This window comes from Eublepharis macularius, chromosome 8 (genome assembly GCF_028583425.1).
Source record: "Eublepharis macularius isolate TG4126 chromosome 8, MPM_Emac_v1.0, whole genome shotgun sequence".
Lineage (NCBI taxonomy): Eukaryota > Metazoa > Chordata > Lepidosauria > Squamata > Eublepharidae > Eublepharis > Eublepharis macularius.
The window spans coordinates 11149518-11169916 of NC_072797.1; the positions used below are offsets into that span (position 1 = coordinate 11149518).

At 46.2% G+C, this 20399-nt stretch overlaps 1 protein-coding gene across 1 annotated transcript in view; it reads right to left on the reverse strand.

The window, feature by feature from the left end:
* Positions 1-20399, reverse strand: part of EPG5 (ectopic P-granules 5 autophagy tethering factor) — an 86070-nt gene that overhangs the window by 22174 nt on the left and 43497 nt on the right. Inside the window, exons 21-33 of the mRNA XM_054986445.1 lie at positions 18948-19067; positions 18419-18585; positions 14805-15032; positions 13885-14008; positions 11785-11929; positions 9726-9897; positions 9409-9571; positions 7675-7817; positions 6968-7124; positions 5719-5913; positions 4466-4679; positions 2474-2631; positions 1363-1570 (exon numbers count right to left, since the gene is read on the reverse strand). Of these exons, the coding sequence (XP_054842420.1) occupies positions 1363-1570; positions 2474-2631; positions 4466-4679; positions 5719-5913; positions 6968-7124; positions 7675-7817; positions 9409-9571; positions 9726-9897; positions 11785-11929; positions 13885-14008; positions 14805-15032; positions 18419-18585; positions 18948-19067 (2194 nt within the window). The remainder of the gene's footprint in view (positions 1-1362; positions 1571-2473; positions 2632-4465; positions 4680-5718; positions 5914-6967; positions 7125-7674; positions 7818-9408; positions 9572-9725; positions 9898-11784; positions 11930-13884; positions 14009-14804; positions 15033-18418; positions 18586-18947; positions 19068-20399) is intronic.

Below are 20399 nucleotides of genomic sequence, written 5' to 3' on the forward strand. Positions count from 1 at the left end.
TGCACTGTGCAAGCTCAGAGAGCATATTCCGCATAGAATTTAGTATCCTGAGATATTTAGTTTGCAAATGAAGTGTGAACGTGGATGGGGTAAGCTGGTCAAAAACAGCAGATGCCAAAACAGGCCAAGCAATTCCTCCAGCAGTCAGGAGGAATGGTCTCTTTACGGCCTGCATTACTTTTTGCTTCTCCCTATAACTAAAGCACATAGAATCCTAGAGTTGGAAGGGGTCTTACAGATCATCTAATCCAGGGGTGGCCAAATTTGCTTAATGTAAGACCCACATAGAATAAACGTCAGACGTTTGAGAGCCGCAAGACACGATGCACTGAAGTGACTTCAGATGAAGAGGCGGTGTCCTGAAAGTGACATCACAAGAAGGGGGTGTTGCTGCAGTGTGCTGGAAGTGATGTCATTGGAAGGGGTGGAGCTTGGGAAGAGCCATCACCTGACCTTTGACTTGGAGGTGACCACACAAAAGTGATGTCACATCCTTGCTAGGCTTCACCCCCAAAGTCCCCAGGTATTTTCTGAGTCAGACCTAGCAACCCCAACGTTTTTATTGAAAATATGAAAGACATGGAAAGAAAGAAGGAAGGGGAAAAGGAAAAGGGAGGAAAAGACATGGAAAGAAAGGAGGGAAATAAAATAAAATGTATGGCCACAGCAATATTCAGAGAGCTCTGGGAGCCACACAATATGTCTAGAAGAGCCGCAGTTTGGCCACCCCCGATCTAGTCCAACCCCTGCTCAATACACTGACAGCCTAAAGCATCCCCGACAAGTATTCATCAAGCCACTCCTTGAAGAGCCAGTCTGGTGTAGTGGTTAAGAGCAGCAGGACTCTAATCTGGAGAACCGGGTTTGATTCCCCACTCCCCCACTTGAAGCCAACTGGGTGACCTTGGGCCAGTCACAGCGCTCTCAGAGCTCTCTCAGTCCTACCCACCTCATAGGGTGTTTTGTTGTGGGGATAATAATAATATGCTTTGTAAAATGCTCTGAGTGAGTGTTAAGTCATCCTGAAGGGTGGTATATAAATCGAATGTTACTATTATTTATTATTAAGACTGCCAGCGAGGGGGGACCGACCACATCCCTAGGCAGCCGATTCCCCTGCTGGATTACTCTTAACATGAAGAAGTTTTTCCTAACATCCAGCCGGTACCATCCCTCCTGTAGTTTAACCTGAATCTATGAAGCTATTTTGTCAGGAGTTAGACTAGCTAGCTCAACACTACAGGAATTCTCTCCAACATCTCCCTTTCCAGCCCTTCTGCTTGAGGTGCTTTGAAGTGAAGATGCTGAGGCTCAAACCCCGTATCTTTGGCACATTCTCTACCACAACCGGTGCTGTCTTACCTGCCAGGACGCCATCACTGCCCACTGGCTCTCGTGCCAAGCTGGCGGCTTCTGAGTCTACAAGCCGGTTGACGAGATACTCCACGAAGGACTTCACGTGGGCAACATAGGGGGCCCACTTCGAAAACAAGCCGAAGGTCTGGAAGTCTCGTGAAGACAAACGCAGCTTGAGGAAGTAGTTAGAGAGCCATTCTATGGTCTCCAGAACCTGCAGAGATAAGAGGAGAGTCTGGAATGGCATGTTTGGGGAGGGCAATGCTGTGGACGGCACCCCATCATTCTGGTTCTAAAGCCAACAGCGATCGCCTTCTGAGACATGTCGGGTTCTAACACCTGTCCATGCCACCTCTCCAGAGAAAGAGCTTCCTTCCCCGACTCTTCAAGATGCATTATTAACACCTCAGAAAGCCTCCATTGCTTGCCAGCTGGAAGGCTGCCTCTTCCCTGCAAAAGTAGCTGTGGAAGAAGCTCCCCTCTCAGGTTGGAGGAGGAATGGTGTAAAAAACCTGTATTAGGAGAAGAAACTAAACTGTCTTATCACCTTGGGAAAAAAGAGGGGAGGAGGTATGCAAGGAACGATGCTCATGTTTTCCCGCCTTTTTTCCTGAGGTAAAAATGAGAGCAGAGGAGGAGCTCTGAAACCTCTCTATCACGGTAGAGCAAGCGGAACCGGGGCACAGCCAAAGAAAGAGCAACTCTGCCTAATTCACACAGGCCTTTCTGTGGAGCAAATGGGGTGAGAAACCTTCCTCCACCACTAGAGAATGGCCCCGCCATTGTTGCTTCCTGTGAAGGATCTTTCAAGATTTCTACCTAGTCCTTTTTTATGTTGCCCTTCCTTCAAAGATCTCAGGGAGGCAACCACGTTTTTCTCTTTTCCTTCTTACCCTTACAAAGCTCCATGGGGCAGATTAGGCTAAAAAAAAATGACCAGGTCTGTGGTCACACAGTGAATTTATTTGTTATTTGGACAGCTAGCAGGGGCTTAGGGGCTGGGTATGCTTGGATATGCTTGATACAGTCCATAAAAGGAGGGCATTAGCAACAACCCCAAGACGGTGCCTCAAGGTGCCACAGTATGACAGCGAAGCCTGGTCAAAAACACACCCACCTGTTCTGTCGAGAGAAGCGTCTCTGCAGAAGATTGCGACGCGGCGCTCTCTGCAGTCTCCTCTTCCCCAGTCTCTTTCTTAGCCGTCGCGCAGGAGCAGCCCAAAGCTTTAAGGGAAGTCTTCCAACAGTCAGGGTGCAGAAGCTGATCCGAGGAACCTGTATGCAAACACAGACCCCAAATGAATCATGGTTGTTGGGGGTTTTCCGGGCTGTATTGCCGTGGTCTTGGCATTGTAGTTCCTGACGTTTCGCCAGCAGCTGTGGCTGGCATCTTCAGAGGTGTAGCACCTCTGAAGGTGTAGCAGAGGTGTAGCAGAGATGCCAGCCACAGCTGCTGGCGAAACGTCAGGAACTACAATGCCAAGACCACGGCAATACAGCCCGGAAAACCCCCAACAACCATCGTTCTCCGGCCGTGAAAGCCTTCGACAATACACCCAAATGAATCGTTTTAATACTGGATCCTACTCAGCAGAACAACAGTACAGCATTAACATTAGTTCTATGACTGGGTCTGTGTAGTACATGGCGAGTGCAAAACAGGCACACGCAGGCAGTGATACTGGCTGCTGAATGCAGATTCTTGAAGGAGGAAAAAGGTTGCTAGCTGTTATGGCTCCAGAGATACGCTTGAAAGTGAGTGGCTGAAACTAGTGCCCCTAGTAAGACTTCAGTTGTCGAGAACCACAGCTTGGTCCTTCCTCCACAAGATGAACAAAAGTAGCGTAAAATGAATGGAATGGAATGGAATGGAATGGAACAGGAAGAGAAGAGAAGAGAAGAGAAGAGAAGAGAAGAGAAGAGAAGAGAAGAGAAGAGAAGAGAAGAGAAGAGAAGAGAAGAGAAGAGAAGAGAAGAGAAGAGAAGAGAAGAGAAGAGAAGCCAAGCCAAGCCAAGCCAAGCCAAGCCAAGCCAAGCCAAGCCAAGCCAAGCCAAGCCAAGCCAAGTGAGGAGAGGGAGAAGGAGAGGAGAGACCAAGCCAAGCCAGAAATGTAAGTATTTTTAATTGAAGAATTATTTTCTGGAAAGTCCTAATAAAAAGATATTACACGGTTCTGGGGGGATTTTGCTTTAGACCAAATGAAGCTACCTGCAAACCTCAGTCCGTCTGGAAATACTGCAGTCAGCTGCCACAGAGAGTTTATTTTTTAAGAGGAAGACTACAACGCGTGCTTGAAGGTTCTTTGCCTCCCCCCCCCCCCCGCCCCGGTAACTTTACCTGATGTGATTTTCATTTACTGTTTACCTAACACATCGTCTAAACTAATCTCCAGTTTTGTTAACACAACAATCCTGTTTTCTCTCTGCTCGTGGACCTCAGTGTTCCATCTGGGGTCAGAGAGAGATTTGATGACCTATTGCTTTTCATAGCTGGGAAGGGCCGTGGCTCAATGGCAGAGCATCTGCTTCGCGTGCAGAAAGCCCCAGGTTCTAATCCCCCAGCATCTGCAGCTGAATGAACCAGGCAGTGGGTGATGTGAAAGATTTTTGCCCGAGACCCCGAAGAGCAGCTGCCAGTGTGAACAGACATAACCTTGACGGACCACGAGCTCCATTCAACGTAAGGCAGACCTACTTACTTTTGTAGGCTACCTTGTTCTCTTCCTTCCAGCAATCCGAAGAGGCAACCTGGTACCTGCTCCACCCAACCCACTGAAAATCCCTTGGCATTCAACGCAGGGTATCGTCATGTGGCCTCAGAATCAAACCCTGAGACATATTGCTTTTCCCCCTCTCTCCCTTAAACATCCAGTTTCAGAAGAAAAGTTATGAAACTTGCAAAATTTGGAGGTGTGACTTTGGTTGGTCCAAATTTTTAAAAAAAATCAAAAGGTTTTGGTTTTCAGAAAGCAACTGTTTTGGGGCAGAAAACTGCAAGGAACAGCAAAAGAGCACCACCGTCGCCGCTAGAAATGTTGCAACTTCACTGCTTCGAAAGCCCAAGAACGTCAATCGCAGCCTGAAAGACCAAAGACCTTCGGGGACTTACTTTGCATCAGCAGCCTGAGGAAGCTGCTATAGTGGTCAGGGAACTGGTACCGAAGGAGGCAGGCCCAGTGCTTGCAGAAAATATTATAAGGCATCAAAATGTTTTCTTCGAGTTCAAAGCCACAGGTCTTGAGAGCCAAGTGGATGGACTCCAGAAGTCTGGTGCGCTCCGACAGAGAGGGTTTTGAACTGTGCAACCACTGTGGGAGATCAAACTAGAGGAGGGGAGAAAAAAAAAACATTTGCACAAAGGGATTTGCAGAGAAGAACGAGGAAAGGAGGTGAAAACCCCAAACCAAGCACAAAAATGCTGAGCACAGGCCCCAACCGTATGAACGTTCTCTACAAGTTTATAAAGATTCCTGAATATTCAGACCTAGCATATGAAGGAGGGCCGGTGCAGACATAACCTGATTTCTTACCCACAATTAAAAGACTGTGAATGAGGTTACTGGGTTTGCGTACTTCCCAGTGGCTCAGTGAAGCAGCCACTGCTTTGCATGCAAAAGATCATAGGTTCAATCCCCAGCATATCCAGTTAAAAGGATCAGAGAGCAGGTGAAAGACTGTACCTAAGGTTCTGAAAAGCTGCTGCCAGTTTCAGTACATAATACTGACCCTGATGGACCAATGGCCTGATTTAGTGTGTGTGCGTATGAGAGAGAGAGAGATTTAAAATAAATAAATAAGAGAAAGGGGACAAGAAGGGCATTAACATGTGCCCTGCTCCGGCCCTCCTAACCACAGTAACCAAAGCCAGCATGATATAAAGAATAGTGTGTTGGACTAGGAACCGGGAGATCTGGGTTCGAATCTCCACTCTGCCTTAGAAACTTGTGGGCCAGTCACATACCCTCAGCCTAACCTAGCTCACAGGGTTATTGTTGTGAGGCTAAAAATGGAAAAGGAGAGAACGTCGTAAGCCACTCTGGGTCCCAATTGGGGAGAAAAGTGGGGTATAAATGAAGTAAATAAATAAAATCGAACTAAACATTCAGGAGCATTCAATTTCCACTGGGCCAGAGAACGGTAGGCTAGCACTTCCTCCACAATACACTGTGTGCAATGGGTATTTTTCTTATACATTCAAGGGCGTAATCCCAGCAAACGAGGCATTAGGCTGCTGCTGATCAACGTCGGTCTAATTCGGGTGCAATTCCTCCCCGTCCAGATGCTCAGGGGGTTGCTGAAAAGGAAGAAATCCAGGGAAAAGTGACAGTAATGTAAAGAAGGGAGCGCTGAAAAAATCCTTGCCTTGGTGAGTAGCATAAAAATGATGTCGCTGTTGTCGTCGCTGAGGAAAGAGACCACTTGCTCATAAAGGTCCACGAACTCCTCTGGGGAGGCGATGGGAGTGAAGTAAGGCGACAGGAGAGTGCACAGCCTCCGGTTTCTCAGTATGGTCTGCAAGAGGGGCCCGCACTCCGATCGGGTACCGGCCACGAACACCTGGAAAGGGACACGCATGGAAAGAGGGTCTTCCCCGGCAAAAGTGCTGCACAGGTATCCTGGTTCTGCCTGGCCTTTCCATTCCCTTCTAAGAGCTCGTCCGGATTCGAACGGCAAGTATCCGCTGCCACGAGAGAGCGCCACTTGACCCAACTCCCTCTTATCCCGTTTGTTTTGCTCCACGGGCTTTGTGGATTTTAACACCCAGAGGTATTGCTGACCCGGTGCTTAAGAGCCTCTTTTCAAGAATGCTCACACTTTTCATGGGGAAAAAATACTGATTTGAAACCAGTTTCAGGTGGATAGCCGTGTTGGTCTGCAGCAGAAGAGGAAGATCCGGGGCTGGTGGCAGCTTAAACACCCGCAAGATTTCCAGGGTATAAGCTTTTGGGAGTCAAAGCTGAAAGATATCTGACGAAGGGAGATTTGACTCTCAAAAGCTTGTACCTTGGAAATCTTGTGGGTTATTGAACTCGAATCTGGCTTGAAACTAGTGGCTGTACCGCTGTGGAGCAGGAGTTTGACTACAACCTCTGCCTCACCTGGGGTTTCATAAAGAATAAGGGAGAAAAAAAATGAAATTCTGGAATGGAGAAAGCAGAAAAGGGAATCTAGCTGTGTAGCACAGAAGACTGGAACTAAAAAGCTCTTTCCCCCATTACTTGGGATATAGACAGCTGATTTGTACAGTCCTGCCTAAGCAGTATGTAAAAAGAGTTATCCCAGCATGGATTCACTCCACCAACAGAGAACGCCAAACTTCTAGAGTGCCATCCAACCCATTTCTCAAAATCCAAATACAGATTCTCTAACAGCAAGACTGAGAAAGTTCTTGGGAAACGGGCTGATGCCGCTGGGCAAGTTTAACTTTTCCAGACGTGCCGCTACTACTGAAAACCGGTGAACTGTTCATCACGCAGGCTTGTGCGCTCGTTTTTCGTTTATTTTAAAAAGCCGCTTCCTAGCGGAGGTGTCAGTCGGGGCCAACGACTCCATGGCCATGTTCCTCCGTAACCCACAAATCATACAGACTTGCATTGCCAAATCAACTCACTTGGCCGAGGATCTCAATGCACGAGGTGAAGAACTGCCTTGCCGGTGGATGGCGCTGCGTCTCATCGCTAACAAATCCCACCATTGCAAAGAACAGACTGATCCCAACTCTGCGGATCCCTGGCACGGGCTGGAGCTTATAGAGATTGATTAAAGCTCTGTAGGAAAAATGGAAGGAGGAATAGATGAGCAAGCCTTAGGAAACGGCGATACATTTTTTTAAAGGAGACCTTTTAAAAGCACTTGTTTGTCAAAGCAGACGTGGGCTCCTCGAGAGTCCTCGCAGAGAAGTGCAGAACAATGCAAGTACTCACACGAATAAATGTGAGTTCAACAAATTCAATATTTATATGACTCATTTAAGGATAAAGGAATTACAATGGCTGTGAGCCAAAGAGCCCAGAGCACAAGAAAAAGCAAGTTCACTTGTGTTTGTGTGAATGCACACTGATTTTCCTTGCTACTTCCCTCTTTTGCACAGTGTAGAATGAGATTCCAGTGTATCCCCTGACCATCCGGAATGGCTGGAGGCGGGGAGGCAGGCCTCAGGGCATGCACAGATCACTGTGTGTGGCTTTTTGTCTGACGCATAAGAGAAAAAATGTGCCATATTCTAACTGCATATACAAATTTTCCACCACTCCCTACTGGAAGGACCACCATGCCAACATCTGGCATCAAACAGGAAGCAATGCCCAAGCGGCTTACGTTATGAAGTTCTCCATGTGCACTGCAGCTTCCACGACACCCAGAGGAGGGGGCTTCGTGGCTTCGGCTTGCAGGAGCTTGGCTTCTTTCTTCAGGGCATGAAGCTGCTGGCTTATGGCTTCATTTTTATACTTCCCTTCAAACTTTTAAAAAAAGACAACAGGTTACAGACAGTACACAGGTATTGTATTTATCTGAGCATTTATGGCCTGCCTTTTCCAAGGCCAGTTGTGGTAAAATCAACAATAAAACCAGTACTAATAAATTAATATAAAGTTTAAAACAACACCAACAACAGGCCTCTAATACAAGACACTGGTCACTAGTTAACAAAAGACTCTCTGGAAAAAAACAGCCGGATGAGACCTCCTAAATGGTGGCCAAGCCAGACCTCTACGGGCAGGCTACTCCAGGAAGCTAGGGCCACTACTGAAAAGTCCCAACTAGGGGTGTGCGCCCGAAAAAGATTCGGGCTTCCCACTTCAGGTTTACCCAAAAACAATCTGGAATAACCCAAATCTCGAAGCAGCAAGCCGCTTCAGGATCCAGGTATTTAAACAGCTTCAGTATACTCTGTAAAGATTCGGGAATCTTTACGGAGCACACCGAAGCTCAAAGCAGCACTTTTCTTGCCATTTGCAAAGCAAGAAAATTGCTGTTTTTTGAGCTTCCTGCCTGTTTTTACCCGATGGGAGGAGGGAAGAGGAGGTTGTAGTGAGTAACTACAACCCCATCCCATTGGGTAAAAACAGGCGGGGAGCTCAGTGCAGCATTTTTCTTGCTGCTTGCAAATGGCAAGAAAAATGCTGCAGCTACTGCCGCTCTATATAAAGCTTTCCGAAGTGTTACAAAGCACTTCGGAAAGCTTTGCTTCGGTATTTCCGAATCGGTTAAGCAATGCTGGGGCCGATTTGGGAATCCGAATCTACCCAAATCAGAAACCGAAGTGCACACCCCTAGTCCTGACTGTCATCTGAGGCCATCCTAACCATCAAGGAAGGCAGGCCAAACAGCACCACCAACATAAGAACGTAAGCCCTGCCTGATCAGACCACTGGTTCATCTAGTCCAGCAGCCTGTCGCACAGAGGCCGGCCAATTATTCTGAAGGGACAACAACAGGGCATAGAGGCTGAGGCCTTCCCCTGATGCTGTCTCCTGCCACTGTTATTCAGAGGTTTACTACCTTTTGAATATGAAGGTATCCTTTAATAGTGCAGCTGATGCCCAGATTTCTTAAAGGGATAATACTCTGAGGCCCAGAACGAGCCTTTCCACCAGGGATTTTGAGACTCTTATTTAGAAGACTGGTACCTCTTATTTGATTTTTATTTTATTAGATTTATATCCCGCCCTCTCCATAAATGGGCTGAGGGCTGCTAACGTCAACAAAACATCAATGAATACAGTTTTAAAAACACACAAAACTATAAAGGTTATCACCAATCACACTGATTCAATTCCAGGCGTCGTTAAAACACACAGGCCACTATAAAAGGCATAAGCTCACATTCTACCGGGTCAGCTGTGGAACGGCACTCAAGAGCAGAACGGAAAACTGGGCCTTGTCTTTCAAGGCAGTTGAACTTTCATTTTTAAAAATGAGCAAGTCCTCTAGTCCTCATGGATGGAAAAAAAGAAAAGGGGAGGAACATTCATCCTGCTAAGTGCTTAAAAATTACAGGGGTAGGCCGAACACCCTCAAAGGGTTTGGGGGCGGGGTTTCTATTCTAACCTTAATTGTCACATTCGCTGCTCCTTGACAAGGTTTCCCAGAACTGCCCCGACACTCCAGATGAAGGACCGCTTGTTCTTCTCTGTTGGTGTAAAGCTTTGGCAAAGTGTCCAAAATCTCACTGTTAAAAGCAACTTGTTGGGATTCTCGGATCGCTGCAGTTCTGAGAAATTAAAAATAATCCACGCATGTTTACCGAAATAAGCCCCAGCTCGCAATCTCCTCAAACATTAAGGCATTTCGCATTTTTTCCAGCCTTGGACATCAGACATGGGAAGGGGAATCGACTACATCAGCGGAAAAGAGCTGCCCCTTACTTGGCATGGTGCTGCAAGACGCTGAGGTTGGACCGAACCAGCTCTTTGGCTTCATTTGGATTCACTAAACTGGAAGGAGAAACAGCGGGCACAGGGGCTTTCATTGGCTGGAGGGGAAGAGAGGGTTGGGGCATGTCGTACTTCTGCAAACTGCTGATAATTCGCTCTTTGGCTGAAAAAGAAGAAAACGGAAAGGTTCACCTCCATCACTGCCTACTTTGTGGACCGATGATATATTTAGAAAACTTCAGGAAACTGTGTAGAACCTTTTAAAGAAAACTTCTCCCGTGTTTTAAGAAGAGTTCTTTCCACTTAGCATGAAAACATGATGAATTCAAATGGCCCTCCCTTTTCTTTCCAAGTCACTTCCCGTGTGCATTAAAAGTTAAAAGGCACGGTGCAGGAGCCCATGAATGATGCTGCAAGAGAGATCTCAAGAGTAATTTTGCAGCTTGAAGTTCTGGCAGCCGCTACAATAACCAGTGGAGAGTTCCACCCGCCCCTCGCTCCTCTCTCTCTATGCTGCCACTGCCTGCCCCACTCGACCTGCCAGGACCTGGCCTCTTCTTGGATGCAGAGCTGCAGAGATGAAAGAAGAAATTGCTGCTTGTGGCTCAGAAACCAAGAAGCAGCAAGACGCTGCCAGGTGAGATCAATCGACGGCTGGAGAGCACTACTGAGTCTCCGCAAGAGCTGGTAGCAGCTGCTTGCACAAACAACTGTTACAGTCAGTTGCAGGCTTCTCACTACATGGAGCCTTCTTCCCCTTTGGTCCAGTGTGAACCACATCACAGGAAAGGCTCCTGAGTCTGCATTTTCTCACTGGCTAAACATTTCCCACTGAGGCGATAAGGGTCCCAGGTTAAGAGTGCCTAGAAAGCATTTTGTGCCTTTACAAAAAAGATCCCAAACGAATACTGCCAAATGATTGGAGCTAGGAGCGCTGCCTCTTTTAAGCTCCCATACAGGTTTAAAATCCACAATAGAAAGGATTTCCCAAATTGACAAACTCACAACCAAATAACAACTGGGAAAGAATAGCAGTAAGTAATAAGTCCAAACACTTCTTGGTGTTGGTTGTTGTGGGTTTTCCGGGCTGTACTGCCGTGGTCTTGGCATTGTAGTTCCTGACGTTTCGCCAGCAGCTGTGGCTGGCATCTTCAGAGGTGTAGCACCAAAAGACAGAGATCTCTCAGTGTCCACGGCACTGTATTGCCAAGACCACGGCAATACAGCCCGGAAAACCCACAACAACCATCATTCTCCGGCCGTGAAAGCCTTCGACAATACTTCTCGGTGTATCAATTGGTATGAAAATAACTTAGCCTCTAATTAAGAATCCAAACATTCATATACATTTCTCATAAAGCCAAGTGCACAACCTAATTTTCAAAACACCATATTCATTAATGGGCAATCCCAGCATCCTGTGTTTAATACTACATATGTGTTTGTGTTTAATACCACATATGCACTTGGCTTTATGAGAAACGTATATGAATGTTTGGATTCTTAATTAGAGGCTAAATTATTTTCATACCAATTGATACACTGAGAAGTGTTTGGACTTATTACTTACTGCTATTCTTTTCCAGTTGTTATTTGGTTGCAGGTTTAAAATCCAGCAGGTGAGGGATGGTGCTGGGCTTTGTGGAGCCACAGGGATGTAATGGTGGAGTTCCCACCGACTTTCTTCTGGCTCTGTCTTTAGGACAGAGCGGAGCCTTGAGGATCAACATGAAGAGGAGATTGTGGGGCCCAGAGCCAGAGGTTTGTGTCTCTGCTCTGATGTACAGTCAAGCATGGGGGAAACACCACATTTTCTGGGTCTGAAAATAACTCAGTGTGCTGAATCCCTTCCTGTCTCTCCTCCTTTCCAAGCAGATTCCAGCTGTACATCTTTTAACAAAGGATCAGGGAACGGGGGTTATATACTTTACCCATACTTTCCCGGATGCTAATATTCCAAAACGGCAGCACACATAACTGAAGCTTTTCCCTGCAAGGTTTAAGCACATACCAATGGAATCAGCGACATACATTTGAATGCATGACATACCCGACAACGGGTTAGTGAAGTCTATTTGTGCCGACAAGGTGCTCGGGGCCACGTGCGATTCTACCCTGACTTGAAGCCAGAAGTTTATCACTTCCTCGAACTCGTGCTGTATGCGTTCGATGTCGACAAATTCTATCCATAAATCCTAAGGCGTGACAGAGAACAAAATATGCATGAGCAAACGTTTGCGGACAAGGAAGATCACTTGCTGTTTCTTTGATAACAGGAGAAGCCATTGGATTGAGATCCTGCATCAGGAAACAGTTTTAGCAGAAAAGTGGAGGCAGAGAACACTGCACACCAATGGAATATTCAGTGGAAGCATCTTCCACCCCAAAGGCTGTTGTGACTCATGATAAGCCTTGCCTAACATGTGGAATGCACTTCCAGGATCCATCAGAAGGGAGAAGCGCTTGCAGAAATCTCCCACCCCTGTGAATATTCCAGCAACCCAAAGGAGATGTAACGACTACTCCAGGAGAGGATAAGGCTTCAAGCCAAAAGTGTAGGTATAAGAAGAGAGAACCATGGATCAAATCACCCTTGGTTGTTTGAGCCAGAAGTAGGCAGGGCTTCCCAAGAATCCACCGAACATTCGTAATAGAGATATGGGGATCCCCAGTATGGGATTGAAAAGAGTCCAGTAGCACCTTTAAGACTAACCAACTTTACTGTAGCATAAGCTTTCGAGAATCACAGTTCTCTTCGTCAGATGCGTCCGACGAAGAGAGCTGTGGTTCTCGAAAGCTTATGCTACAGTAAAGTTGGTTAGTCTTAAAGGTGCTACTGGACTCTTTTCGATTTTGCTACTACAGACTAACACGGCTAACTCCTCTGGATCTATGACCAGTATGGGATGTAGGCTAACTGAACATCCACTCCCACCGAGAAGAGGCCATGGCTCATTGGTAGAGCATTTATCTACTTTGCATGCAGAAGGTCTCAGGTTCAATGTCTGGCATCTCTTGGTAACAGGACCAGGCAAGAGTTGATGTGAAAGACCTCCACCTGAGACCCCGGAGAGCAGCTACCAATCTGAGTGCACAATACTGCCTTTGATGTCTGAGTCAGTATAAGGCAGCTTGATGTGAAAAGTCACCAGACACACACATGAAGCTGCTTCCTACTGAGCCTGAGTATTGGTCTATCAAGGTCAGCATTGCCTACTCCAACTGGCAGGAGCTCTCCAAGGTCTTGGGCAGAGATCCTTCACATCGAATCCTTTTTTAAGTGCAGGTGCCGGGGACTGAACCTGGGACCTTCTGCGTGCCAAGCAGATGCTCTACCCTGGAACCACGCCGCCGCCCCAATCCCCTTTCCTCACCAGGAAAGCATGGGGGGGGGGAGGGACAGGGACAGACCCTCTCCCAATTCCACACAATTACTTATTCCCACCATTTCAAACAAGGCCATAAGGACTGAAGGAAACACTGGGATTTCGGAGACCTTATAAAAGGCTAATGGCTACCTTGCAGGTCCCAAGTTTGAATGAGGGCTGTAGCATGGGGGGGGGAGGAGTATTGTTTCATGCTTGCATGCTCTCCCATGCTGCATTCCCAGTGTGCACTGGGAGCCCCACACTGCAGGCATCGGCCTTTCGAACAGACTAGAAAGACCTGCTCACTGATTTCTCAGAATCTCCTGTAGCCTCCGGACTAAGCTCTGAAGGAACACAAGTTTTAAGCACATTCGTAATTCCCCTGCTCACCAATGCCCAAACCCACCACCCCAAAAACCAACCCCTTCAGATTCCTGGAGTTCAAAAAAAGCACTCGGGAATGGCACCAGGCCTGCTCAAAGGGAGCCCAGCTTCCTCTCCAAACGGCTCCTGCAATTTATCTTGAAGGCAAAATGGGGTGGATTTTTTTTTCATAAAGCTCCCACAGCCTTAAAGACTTATTTCAACTAGTTTTGCCTTCCCTTGAGTTGCCCTGGGTTTGATGCACGCTGAGCATCCACGATGAACAGCGGCCTTGTGCTTCTGCATGAGCAGGAAGCCACTTTTAGTCTGACATTTAAATTCACCTCTAAAGCTGCAGGGGACAACAACCATTTGAAATCACCAATCCCCAGGGCCCTGACCCGGTAGGTCTGTCTCACCTGCTGGTTCTGCATGATTTTGGCAAGTCTGTGGGCATCGTACTGCTTTGGCAAGGAGGGGATATACGTGTCCCCTTTCTGAAAGCTCTCTTCATCCAGCCACAAAACACACACATTGAAAAGCCTACAAGCAAAACAAAAAAGCAAGATTTTCTGTGTGGGCCTTGAAGTGTTTCTCCTTCACTATATGAACATTGAGGGACACAGTGGCCTAAATATTGAGAGGGATGTTGAGGGACCCAGCGGCCTAGATGTTGAGGGCGATGTTGAGGGACAGAGTGGCCTAGATGTTAAGGGAGATGTTGAGAGAAATGGCAGCCTAGATTCTGCTTAAGGTACGTTACTTTTATTTACTGATTTGATTTGATTTATACCCTGCCATCCCCACAAATGAGCTCAGGGCAGCTCACATGTATACAATACAATAAATTAGTCATAAAAACCTATAAAATCAGTAGTAATTTAAAAAGTCATTAAAACAGTTCAGGCGCCTTCTATGTATAGGCTAGATAGACAATCAGCAATCTGTATGTGAGCCATGAAATATGGGCATAACACATAGCCGAAGGCAGTCACAAAAAAGGTGGTTGTCTTGGGTGGAAGCGGGGAGAGGACATCCGCTAGTCCTCAGCCAAAGGCCCAGTGGAACATCTCAGTTTTACAGACCCCGTGGAACTGTAACAGCTCCTTCAGGAGAGCGTTTCACCAGGCCGGGGCCAGGGCAGAAAAAACCCTGGTCCTGGTCGAGACCAGACGGATGTCCTTCGGACCAGGGACCACCAGGAGTTGCTTGTCTGCAGAGCGCAATGCCCTGCAGGGGACACAATGGGAGAGGCGGTCCCGCAGGTATGCCAGTCCCAGTCCGTGAAGGGCTTTAAACACCAAGGTTAACACCTTGAAAACAAGCGGCCATTCATTACCTGACAAGCTCCTTGTGCAGCTCAGGGGAGGTTAAGTAGTCCGGCTTCCTGCCTCCTTTCTCTGTTGCACTTTCACTGCCATCCGCTGGGCTCTTTGGCCGGAGAGCTTTGCTAGCAGCATGGTGAAAGTCCGCTGCTTCTATCAATCGCTGTTTGAGGTCGTTTAATAGGCTAAGGTGAGCAGGACTTTGGAAAAACCTTTTCCCGATACAGCCATCTACAGGTAGCCTTAAAAGCAGAATCCTTGTCATTTACAATCAATACAGAGGGGTTTCAACTTAGAGAAAAATTAAAATACTGCTTGTAATGATTTCAAGAAATGGGTGCATGTGTCTTTAAATGTTTGGTGAGACAGGTGAAGAGTGGGGGTGAAAGAGAGAGATGAGTGAGTGATATGATTGGTTGATGACTGAGAGTGGGCGGAGTGAAGGTGGTTTTCAGTTATTGAGGGAGAGAAAAAGGTTCAGTTAGGGCAAGGGAGGCGAGCTGTGTGCAGCCTGAGTGTGAAAGAATTGAGAGTGAAAAGAAAACAGGCTAGCTGTGTGCTGTCTGAGGAGTTCTCTGTGAGAGAAATATAGAGCCTAGAGAAAGAGGCTAACGGTGTGTGAAGCCTTACAAGAGATCTGTGTGAATGAGTTTGGATGAAGCAACTAGAAGAACTATGAACGACTTTTATGTAACCAATACGCTTCTTAAAAAATAAACTTTTATTTTGTTTTGTTATATCCCAGAGGAGCAGTCATTGTTATCTCCCATTCCTATCCTCAGGGCCACATAGAACCACGAAGGAGCCGGACGCATAAACACGTTACCAAAGGGAAAACTTAAATAAAAAATATTGGAATTTAATATTCCTGGTGGCAGCTAACTACCCAGAGGGTGTGAAGGGAAAGACTGAAGCAAAATCCACCCTAAAGAAAGTGAAGATCATAACACTGCTCTTCTGTAAAATGATTTCTGATGCATAACTTCACTTCAGCAGGCCCCAGGCATTTCTCTCTTGCAAGCCCTGGGGAAGTCAGTGGAACTTGCAGAGGAGTGCTAGGAAACAGTAACCTAACATTTGCCAAGTAAGCAAAAGGAGACAAGAACTTCAAATTGGTTACAGCTGAAAAATACACCGAAATGTTCTGAAAAAGTATCTTCCTCCAGCTCTCCTATTTCCAAAGGAAGCAAATCCTTTGTTGTCACTCAAACAGACTGCAAACACAAACCATCTTTTTCACGCGCTCTGGCTGAATTCTCTGTCTTCTTACTGCCACCCTTCCACAAGGCTTCTGCCCGTGCACATCACATGTCCCCCAGTGTAAGTTTTTTGGGTGGTAAAATGGGACCCTTCCCCTTTTAACTAGAGGAAAGTCTTGCTGGATGGCCTGAAGTAGCATCTTTTTGAGGTAAGAGAATTTGCAGCAGCTGAAAGGTGTAGGGTGATGCAATTTTAATAATAAACCTACTACAGGTTTTGAGGTTTGGTTCTCCTTTTGCTTCCGTGCTAATTCTTTATGCCGGCATTCTGGTCTTTTTGCTGGATTGGCTGTGTGTAGGCCGCTGAAATGACATCAAAAGTGTGTGTGTGTGTGTGTGTGTCTTTAAATGCTTGGTGAGGTACAGATGAAGAGTGGGGGTAAAAGAGAGGGATGAGTGAGTGAGGTGATTGGCTGATGACTGAGAGTGGGCGGAGTGAATGCAGTTTTCAGTTACTGAGTGGGGAGAAAAAAGTCAGTCAGGGCAAGAGAGGCAAGCTGTGTGCAGCCCGAGCGTGTTTTAAGCATTTCTGAGAGAAATATAACCTGTGTGGAAATCGGAATTCTTTTTTTTTTTTTTGAAAAATTTTTTATTGGGTTAGAATCCATTATTTTTACATTACATTCAATTTTCCCCAAATTTTTCATTCCTAACCCCCTCCCTTTCCCCCCCTTTTATTGACTTCCAACAGCTTTCCCACCCTTTGTCCCTTTTCCCTTACTTCTGTTAAATTCCTCTATCTAAAACAGATATACATTCTCTATTATATTAAGCAGTACATCCTTAACTACTTTTCTTGTTATATACCCAAACTGTAAGTCTTTGTTTCCATCTTAGATAAACAATTTATCCCATTTTCCAGTTTTAAATATTTCTATATACCATAAAAATCTTACATTTAAATCAAACAATTTGACTTATTCTCTATATATTCCTCATTCTATCTTTTTATGGTAATTCTATATAGCACATCACATAATCAATCAATTTAACTCTTCTATACATTCAGTTTGGTGCATATAAATCTTATCAAAGAAAGAAAATATTGTTAGTTATTCAATCCTTATATTTAAACCTTATCATTAATTATTTTCTATCAATATTCTATCTATTAACCTATATATATCTATTTATATATCAATCTGTTAACTGCTTATTAATTCACATTTATCTCTTCTCCCCCCGGTAAAGTCTCCCCCCTCTACTTCAATACTTCAGTAGTTCTCAAACTGCCACAATTTTCCTCCCACCTCCCATTTCTTCTCCAGATATTGTTTCAGCTTCTCCCAGTCTGTGTTAAACTGCCCTGAGTCCAGATTTCTCAGTTTTCTTGTCATCTTATCCATTTCTGCCATGTACAGCAATTTGTAAATCCAATCTTCAATAGTTGGCACTTCTTGTACTTTCCATTTTTGCGCATACAAAAGTCTGGCTGCTGCTGTCATATAGAATATCAACGTCCTATGATGGGCTGGAATTCCCTCCATTCCCAAGTTTAGTAGCAGGAGTTCTGGGTTCTTATTTATTTGAAATTGTAAAATTTCACTCATTTCTCTTATTACTTCCCCCCAGTGGAAATCGGAATTCTGTGTGTCTGAGAGGAACCCATTCATTCTATCTAAAGCAGGCAAACTGTGTGTGCGCCTGAGAGACAATCTATGATATTTGAGTGAGAAATTGATATCGGAAGCAGACAAACTGTGTGTGCAGCCTGAGAGTGGAAGTTTATGAAGATCTGAGTGACAGTGCCTATGAAAAGAAACTTTAACAACACTTTTTGAAACCATCAAGCTTAAGAAATAATATGAAAGCGATATACGTTTCTTGTAAAAATAAAATCTTATTTTGCTTTTTTTAAAATCCCAGACTATCTGTTATTCCTATATCCCATTCCTATCCACATAGTCCCACGAAGAAGCCTGACCCTTGGGCATGCTATTTGAAGGGGAAATTTAAATTATTCTGGAATATAATTCCTGGTGGCAGCAATCTACCCAGAGGGGGCAAGAAGCAAAGGGTTAAAAGCAAAATCTAACTAAGGACAGAAAGGGGCTCGTAACAGCCACATTCTGTAATCCACTGTCCAAAGGAGAAAAACCCCTAAGAAGAGCGCCGAACACAGCAAATCCCAAATTCTGCACACAGAAGGTCCCAGGTTCAATGCCCGCCATCTCCAATTTAAAGGAGTTCAGGTAAGTCAGCATGTAAGACCTTGGAGATCTTCCAGCAGTCTAAACAGACAATTCTGTGCTAAACAGAACAGTGGTCTATCAGCTTCATCCGTTCATATATGAAAATTTAGCAGGGTGCTCCAAGGTCTAGCTTTGGGTTGCCAGCCCACTAGCAGAGCACCCAAGCACCAAACTCACCCATACTGTGGCCCTGGACGATGAAGGTAGAGGAGGAAAAATTTCTGCCAGATGAGCGGAAGGAGGGGGTGGTCTTCCGGAGCAGCCAGGGCCTGCTGAGCCCAGCGATAAATCAAGAGCCGCTGAAGAGAAGGCACGACGGGCAGCTTGAGCTGGGCCTGAGCTTTCTGGAAACAAGAAACCAAGTTCTGTTCACGTTGCCTTAATGGAGTTGCCCGGCAAACTCTTTTCCTTCCAAAAAGGCATTCCCCACAAGGATACACTCAGGGCTTTTGTTCATCAGGAACGCGGTGGAACGGAGTTCCGGAACCTCTTGAAAATGGTCACATGGCTGGTGGCCCCGCCCCTTGATCTCCAGACAGAGAGGAGTTTAGATCGACCTCCGCGAGGGTAATCTCAACTCCCCTCTGTCTGGAGATCAGGGGGCGGGGCCACCAGCCATGTGATCATTTTCTCCGAAGGCAACCCACTAAGTTCCACCACCTCTTTCCCCAGAAAAAAAGCCCTGGGTACACTTATTTGTTTTTACCTTCAGAGCGTGATCGGGAGTCAAAGAGCTGATGACTAACTCCTTCTCCACCACTCGGCGAAGCTGGGAATCCTCTTCAAATATGGACTCCATGTTCAGAACGGTCCACGCAAACCAAACCTGTTAAACAATAAGGGAAGAGCTGACCGCCGAGGAGGAAGGGATCCAACGTTCTCCGAAGAGTTCCACCTACGACACTGCAAATCACCCCGCCCAATCAAACACTTGCAGGATTTTTTGCTCCTAAGAACGTAAAAGGTACCCTACCAGATCAGAGCTGCGGCCCATTTAATCTACCATCCCATCTCACACAGTGGCTATCAGTTGCCATGAAGGGCCAACATACAGGACACAGAGCCTGAGGCCTTCCCCTAATGTTGCTTCCTAGCTCTGGCCTTCAAAGGTTTGTTGCCTCTGAAGACGAAGTCATCATGGCTTCAGAGGCATGACTGGTGTAGCGGTTAAGAGCGGCAGGACTCTCATCTGGAGAGCCAGGTTTGATTCCCCACTCCTCCGCTTGAAGCCATCTGGGTGACCTTGGGTCAGTCACTTAAGAATGGCAGGACTCTAATCCGGAGAGCCAGGTTTGATTCCCCACTCCTCCGCCTGAAGCCAGCTGGGTGACCTTGGGTCAGTCACAGCTCTCTCAGAGTTCTCTCAGCCCCCAACACCTCACAGGGTGTTTTGTTGTGGGGATAATAATAGTATAGTTTGTAAACTGCTCTGAGAGGGCATTAAATTGTCCTGAAGGGCGGTATATAAAACGAATGTTATCATTATTGTTATGGATAGTAACTATTCCTCCAGGAACATGGAGAGCCCCCCTGGAAGCCACCTAGGACCGTGACCATCTGCGCATAATTAACACAGCATAAAAAGCCCCTCTTGATGCCGGAGCCCCAAAGTCACCGGTACACCTGCAGTGACATCCTAAACAGACTTAGGAAATCAATGGGCTTAGACTGGAGTAACTCTGCTTAAGTTTTCCCTGATAATCAGATAGAGTAAATTAAAATGGGTCACCGTGTCTGCAGCAGTGGAAAAGAGCAAGAGTCCAGTAGCACCTATAAGGCTAACAAAATCTGTGGCAGGGTGTGAGCTTTCAGGAGCCACAGCTCACTTCTTCGGATACCTGAAGTGAGCTGTGACTCACGAAAGCTCAACCCCTACCACAAATTTGTCAGAAAGAGCAGGTGAGTCTGGTGATACCAACGCCACCAATGGGAATAAACTCACTCCATCAGTGCTGATCTGGATGCTTCAGTATCTGAAGAAGTGAGCTGTGACTCACGAAAGCTCCTACCCTACCACAAATTTTGTTAGTCTTAGAGGTGCTACTGGACTCTTGCTCTTTTCTACTCCATCAATACTGTAAATCAAGTGCTACCAACGGCAGAGCAACAAAATGCAAGAAAAGCTGGCGTAAACCTCTTCTGGGAGTGCTTTCCATAT